Here is a 7,505-nt window from a genome sequence, read left to right as displayed (position 1 = left end):
TTTTTTTTGGTTTTTCTCCGGTACCGGGAACCGAACTCACGACCTTGCGCTTGCCAGGCAGGCGCTTTTGCCGTTGAGCTAAATCCCCAGCCCCTTATTTTTATAATTCTGAAAAAACAGCCAGTGACTGTTTAGAACCAAAGCCATGTCTTGGGCCCTCATTGTCTGGATTTGTCTTAATTTTGCTGCTTTGCTGGATTCTTCTCTTTCTAATGGCCTAGGTACTTGCACTGAGAGTTTCCCTGCTTATAGAGCAAAGGTGAGGGGAATGTGAATGCCCCCTGTCTTGCTGTTCTCTGTGTGCAGCATCGGTATCTCTGGGTAGCACACCTATGAATATAAATCAGGGTGTAATGAATATTTGGGAGAAGTCCTAAGCTGTGATTTGAGGTATATGTCCACCTCTGAACTACCTGAACATCAAGGGCTGAGATTATCTGGAAATTTGAATATTTCACGTTGCTTTTTTCTTCCTGAGAAGCCTATGGTCTAAGAATGGTATCCAAGGTTTTTGCAACCCTTCTTGATAAGTACTTTGAGTATATTTTCTTAATTTTGTGTTTCCTTTTTTGGAGTTGCTTCTCTTTTTCGATATTTTTAAATACTACCTTAATAAATAAGGTACTGTCTTTTTGTACTGTCAAGGAAAAGTATTTTACTTCAAAGCTAAACATACTTCTTTCCAACAGGGCAAGACTGGGGAGCTAAATCAGCTTTTAAATACAGTTAAAGGAATGCAGGAGAAGACAGTTACATTTCAGCTGGAGAGAGACCAAGTCACGTTGTCCCTGAAACAGAAACAAATGGAAAACAATGCCCTGCAGAATGAGGTATGTTCTCACTTTGAAGGAACAGTGAGCCAGAAATAAATTTAATAACTTTTAAGTGGGATAACCAGAAAGACTATCAATTAAAACAAATTCATTTCTTCGTTCATTATTTTGTCCTCTGATGTGCTTTAGTAAGATTTGACTTCCCAGGCTGCATTTCATTTGTTCTCAGAAGTGAAAATCATGACCTATTCTTGATAAAAGAAAAAGTTCTCACCCATACTGTATGAAAAAACAGTGAGATTTATGGAAATAGTAGCAGTAACAATACAACTCAGGTCTTCTGCATAATCCCGTTTTCCCTTTTACTCACACAGCAAGTGAGGTCTTACAGAGTAACACTTTCAGATGAGTATTCGAGATTATTTCAGGAGACTTGTTCCTAGCATAAATACATCTCATGAGCTATTGGTATACATTTAATAAATGTCAATAATGGGAAAAGATTTGATAATACAGTGGTTTGCAGCAGGAGTGGGGCATAGTGGTCAGAAAGCTTTGTGTAGAAAAAAAATAAAGAAATGTCCTCTACCTAGGTTCAACACTTACGTGACAAAGAATCACGGTTAAACCAGGAGCTAGAGAGATTGCGTAACCATCTTTTAGAATCAGAAGATTCTTATACCCGGGAAGCTTTGGCTGCAGAAGATAGAGAGGCCAAACTAAGAAAGAAAGTCACAGTATTGGAGGAAAAGCTAGTTTCATCCTCTAATGCAATGGAAAATGCAAGGTAACTTTTTCATTTTTGCATTAAGTTTAATGGAGTACCCATTGAGTATCAGTCAGCATTTTTTATATTCATTTGCACAGTATTCTTTATCTCCATTTTACAGTGAAGAAACTGAAGAAATTTAAAGCTCTGAGTGAACCCAGGCACACGCGTTGTGTGTAGGAATCTCTCATTTGATCCTGTGACTCTTAAGCAGATCTAGCTTTCACAGCCTGCCTCTTCAGCACCACCGTAGATAATTGCCATTTGTCCTTTTAGGAGAATAGCCTGCAGTTCTAGCTCATTTAACATATTCACAATGGGGCTGTAATTCACATGGCTCGGGGCTGGGGATTTAGCTCAGCAGCAAAGCGCCTGCCTGGCAAGCGCAAGGTTGTGAGTTCGGTTCCCGGTACTGGAGAAAAACCAAAAAAACAAAAAATAAAACAAAACAAAAAAAATTCACATGGCTCACTGCTGGGTAGTTCTGAACCTGAACCCCTGGTGGCACGTGCGTGACTGTCCCGTTGGCTGGCGTGGGACAGGCAAGCATGTACCACTGCTGGTTCAGGCCAGCAGGAATGAGATTATTAGTTATGTCCAACTTCCAAAGAACTAACTTAACTTCCATGGTTTATTTTTTATCAAGTGATCTAAGGTTGAACTAGATAGGAATATGAGAAGGGAGAGGAGAGGAAAACAACAGGGTGAGGACCTCAGTCACGATGAGCAATTAACTCTCTGTTTATTAGAACTTTTGAGTGACCAAGACTCTGTGCTTTATATTTTTGTTTCACTCTCTCTCAAAGAATTTTACTTTTCTTTAGTTTTTTGTTACAAAAACATTTTTCACTTCAGGAAAATCACACAAACTAAAACAACATAAAAAACTTCACTCATCCAAGGTAATTGTTTTTATGCATTACACTTGTGTATATATATTATATATCTTTTAAAAAGCAAAAATAAGATCACACTATTAATACTGTTTTGTAACCCTTTTCTATCACTTAGTAGTATGAGTATCAGCATGTATTAAGACATATAAGTCTGCAATATGATATTATGGCTAGATAGCATGCCATTATTTGGATTTGACATAATTTTTTAACTAATTAAGTTTATTGGTACATTTTAGGTAGATACAGTGATCACATTCATCATAAGGAATTTATACCTATACATGATACATTTTGACTTTTTTTCCCATTCCCCTCCCCTCCCTTAAACTCCTCTTCCCAGGGCTGGGGATTTAGCTCAGTGGCAAAAGCGCCTGTTTGGCAAGCGCAAGGTCGTGAGTTCGGTTCCTGGTACCGGAGAAAAACAAAACAAAACAAAACAAAAAAGAAATTCACTACCTTTGGGGCTGGGGATTTAGCTCAGTGGCAAAAGCGCCTGTTTGGCAAGCGCAAGGTCGTGAGTTCGGTTCCTGGTACCGGAGAAAAACCAAAAAAAAAAAAAAAAAAAAAAAAAAACTCCTCTTCCCCTCCTTATTTACAAAACCTCTGTTTCCATTTTTCCTTTTCTCATTTTTTCTGTTCCTTCCTTTCTCCCATTCCCCTGCCTAGTTTCCCTTCCCATGTGACCATTTTCTTCCTATATCCGAATATCTGTTACACATTTTGGTCCTTATTTACACTTCTGGTTTCTCATATCAGAGAAACAATGCAGTATTTACACATGTGTCTGAGTTATTGCCTATAAGGGTATGTTGACATAATTTCTTTAACCTAGTCATTTATTACTGGACAGTTAGAGTGTTTCAACTTTTCAGAATCACTGCGAGCTGTCATGATATCCTGAGGTTTGTTTTTTTTTTGTAGAGGACAGTGTAAATTTTTAGCAATAGAACTTCTCTGTTAAGTGGTACTTTAAACTTTTGAGAGTGTACTGCCAAATTACATTTTGGAAAACTATACTAGTGGCATGCACATCTTTTTATTATATTTTCTGTGTATGATGCTGAGGGAACTACAAGGAGATACTAGGTATCTGTGTGCAGAGAGCTTGTTTACAGTTGAGACAGTATTTCTAAGGGTGAGTCCTTCCCATCACTTTGCAGGATATATTACTATTCTTTCTGACTCATAATGAAAATTTGTTCGATATGAAAATTAAAACATTGATAATTCATATATGTGCTTTATTTTGGCATAAATGCCAAATATTCTCAGGCTGTCGCATTATATATCATAATCCTTCCTTGCAATTTTCAGGCCTTTATTTTCTCTAATTAAAATAGTTGCTAGTTGCTGTCCCTTTCATTTCCCCGTCCTAATAATTTCCAGAATAACATTCCTTAGTGGAGTTATGACTTTGTAACTCCCTTTGTAAAAAAAAAAATCAGTGTTCCATAATTTGGTCCCATGCTACTTTCCATGTTAGCTTTATTTCCACATCTAGGCAAACTATCACATTGCTCCTTATAGGCACTATTTTCATATTTTTCTTCTACCTTTTTCTTTTCATAGTCTTTCTCTACTGGAGAAGTAGGCCTGGTCCTTAAAACTTTCTCCATGAGTCTCACTATCCTTCAAATTACATTTTCCTTGCAAAGGGTACTTTATTTAGTACTGCATTCCTCATGTCCATGAACAAGCCCTGTTGTGATATCTTCCTTTTAAACTTGCATAATACTTGAGTCTTTGATAGGGCACTTACATTTTACTTTAGGGTACAGATAATTAAGGGCCTATTTTATACTGCCTCCTATCCAATAAAATGTGAGCTCACCAGGATGGAGGAATGATGCTATTCATTTTCCCACAGCATATATTACAGATAGTACAGTAAACCTTCGTTGTATAAGAACAAATCTGGGAACCAGAGTGTGTGTTTTGAGCCCTTACTTAATACCAACACCTATTATTTATTAACTTTTTGAGTATTGTCATAGGTGAGTGTATCCCTGTAATCATGCTTTGATTTGCCAACAAGATTAGATAAAGTCTTGGGACACTTGGGGCCAAAGATGAGGTCCTCTTCTCAATTTACATCTCTTTCTAGAAGAGAGTGCTGTTGGGTAGAGTGCCTGCAAAGTGAATTGATCTCAATGAGCGTTAGTAGGCTGCTCTTGAGTAAGAACTTCGCTAGATAGTAAGCACCTGTGGAGACCTTTGCAGTATTTTGAGTGTCATCATTATAGTACATCCAGGATGTAAACCAGTGACTTAAACCTTGGTAAATCCTATGTAAATAAATCACTTGGGGGTCTCTGGCTTATTATTTGGGGCAGTGGGAGGGTTTATTGTATTTGATGTAAGCAGAAAGAAATATGATAGTAAAAGATAAGCAGAGCATTTCATCAATGGGGTAGCCTTTGGAAAGTTTTGAGTTCACTATGACTACAAATGTCAAAAGCAAGGGTGCCTTATTATTCGGGAAACTGACAAAATGACTGCAAAGATCCCTTACAACTTCAGATTTTATGATAAATTATATCCGAGAGTTTTAACCTGGAAACGTGAATATTGGAGTTTGTGAATTTTTCTTCTGCTAATGTTCTTGGTTAGCCTAATTCCTAGGCTTTAAAACAGCAGTTGTTTAAAGTCACTTGCACAGGAAAAATGATTGAATTAAAAGAAACAAAAAAGATCAGAGGAAATTTTTGAGTTTCTTCGAGATCTAACTTAAATTGAATGCAGTAGAATATAAAGAAGATGAAACTAGTACAGGCAGACAGTTGAATACTAGCTGTCAGGGTGAGAGGGAGTGGTTCTATACTAGAGATGGTGTTTCAGTGTGAGAAGATTAGCTCTAGAGATGAATGATACTAAGGACTACACAACATTGTGAGTGTACTTAGTGCTTCTCACAGAGCTACCTGAAAATGGTTAAACTGTAAATTTTACATTGAAATGTAGGGAAGAGGGAAGATGCTTTCATCTTGTTAAAAGTAACTCTAGCCAGGTGTGGTGGTGCACTCCTGTAATCTCAGCACTCTGGAGGCTGAGACAGGAGGATTTCCTTGAGATTGAGGCCAGCCTGGGCTATATAGCCAGACCCTCTCTCTCAAAAAAATCAAAAAAGCAAAAAACAAAACAAAACAAAAACAAAACTCTAAAATGTTTGAAATCTAACTTGAATTTGAATCTAATGCAGTAAGATGCAAGAGAAGTGATCTTGTAAAAGTATGTTAGTAGACAGAAACAGTTTGACTTTGACTTTTTCTTTTTAAGTCATCAAGCCAGTGTGCAGGTAGAGTCATTGCAGGAGCAGTTGAACATGGTCTCCAAGCAGAGGGATGAAACTGCACTGCAACTGTCTGTCTCTCAGGAACAAGTAAAGCAATATGCTATGTCATTAGCCAACCTACAGATGGTTCTAGAGCACTTCCAGCAAGGTAGGTTGTATGGGTTTCTATCAGTGACGATAATCATAGTAATTGGTAATTTTGCCTTTTAAAATCCTGATTTAGACTAGGCATAAGGAAATCTTTCAAAGATTCCTCACTTGTAGGAGGGAAAGGTAAATAGCCATCAAAAGTTAATTTAGACTCCGTTTACGTTGAAGACTAAAGAATATACACTATCTTATTACTTGCTAAGTCAGAAACTGGGCACTTGTGAAGGTAATGTTGAAAGGGGTGGTCAAGTGATAAGGAGGGGAATGCAAAGAAGAGATGCTCACATAGAAAATACTGATTTCTTCAGTGTTAATTGGTAAATGAAATATTCATTAAATTGTTAACTACTCATTTGTACTGGGATAACTCCTTTTTTTTTTTTGGTGGTGGTTCTAGGGCTTCATCCCAAGGGGAACACTCTACCCTGAGCTGTATCCCCAACCTGTTTTATTTTATTTTGAGGCAGGGTCTCATTACAGTTGCCTAGGCAGGCCTCAGACTTGCGATCCTCGTGTCTCAGCCTCTGGAGGAGCTGGGATTATAGACTTGCACCATGGTGCCTGCTGGCCTACATTCTTTTTTTTTTTTTTTTGGTACTGGGAATCAAACTCACGACCTCACACTTGCCAGGCAGGCACTGTGCTGCTGAGCTATATCCTTGGCCTGGCCTACATTTTTGAATCAGTCCATATTACATTTTGGGGGGCACAGAAACAATGATCAGAGTAGTTCTGAGCACCAAATATGCCTTTTCACATTCTACTTGCTATCTTTAGCTTTATCTCCTTCAGGTCATTCACCCATCTGCTCATCTATTTGTTTATTCATATGTTCAGTAAGTATTGACAGTTGATCAGCCACTAATTGCATAGAGGATGTGATGATGATGAAGTAACTGACAGGTTCATAGTTTTGCACCTGTGTGTCCCTGCAGGGTTACTTACCTGGTTGAAATTTTGAATTATAAATCTAAGAATTCTCTAGGTTTCCTTTAAAAAATCGTTGTGAGAGTGCGTGTGTGTACGAGGTAGTATGGTACTGAGGCTGCAGAGAAAGCATTGCTAAACAGGAAGCATTTGAGTGAAGCAGTGAAGGGCAGGAAGAATCTGCCACATAGACAAGTTGGAGAAAGGTTTAGGAGAAGAAACAGTGATCTCATTACTCCAGTTGCACTTAGCGTGGTCCCTGCATCATCTCCTGTTTTGAGATGCTTGGTCTTTTTTGTTGAATTATTAAAATATCGGTGGTTTAAAATTCTATTTTTATCATACAGTTGCAAAATATTAATGTAACTTTCTTTTTAGAGGAAAAAGCTATGTATTCTGCTGAATTAGAAAAGCAAAAACAACTTATAGCTGAATGGAAGAAAAAGGCAGAAAATCTAGAAGGAAAGATGTTATCTTTACAGGTAAGATGAAATTTTTCTCTTAGACATTTTATTATTCAGTAATTGCTTTATATATTTTTTGAATGGCTCTGTATCTAACCCTCTGCTCTGCAGAACAGTGAACAAGATACTAAGAATTGGCTGGGTGTGGTAGTGCATGCCTGTAATCCCAGCACTTAGGAGGCTGAGGCAGGAAGATCGCTGCAAGTTTGAGGCTAGACTGGACTACAAAGT

At 37.9% G+C, this 7,505-nt stretch overlaps 1 protein-coding gene across 1 annotated transcript in view; it reads left to right on the top strand.

Annotated features, from left to right (window-relative positions):
• Nucleotides 1-7,505, top strand: part of Trip11 (thyroid hormone receptor interactor 11) — a 66,623-nt gene that overhangs the window by 41,730 nt on the left and 17,388 nt on the right. The window contains exons 12-15 of the mRNA XM_013517219.1: nt 690-830; nt 1,367-1,560; nt 5,718-5,881; nt 7,189-7,292. Of these exons, the coding sequence (XP_013372673.1) occupies nt 690-830; nt 1,367-1,560; nt 5,718-5,881; nt 7,189-7,292 (603 nt within the window). The remainder of the gene's footprint in view (nt 1-689; nt 831-1,366; nt 1,561-5,717; nt 5,882-7,188; nt 7,293-7,505) is intronic.

Source organism: Chinchilla lanigera, unplaced genomic scaffold (assembly GCF_000276665.1).
Source record: "Chinchilla lanigera isolate Chin_1 unplaced genomic scaffold, ChiLan1.0 scaffold00037, whole genome shotgun sequence".
Classification (NCBI taxonomy): domain Eukaryota; kingdom Metazoa; phylum Chordata; class Mammalia; order Rodentia; family Chinchillidae; genus Chinchilla; species Chinchilla lanigera.
This window is presented reverse-complemented; position numbering and strand designations above follow the sequence as displayed.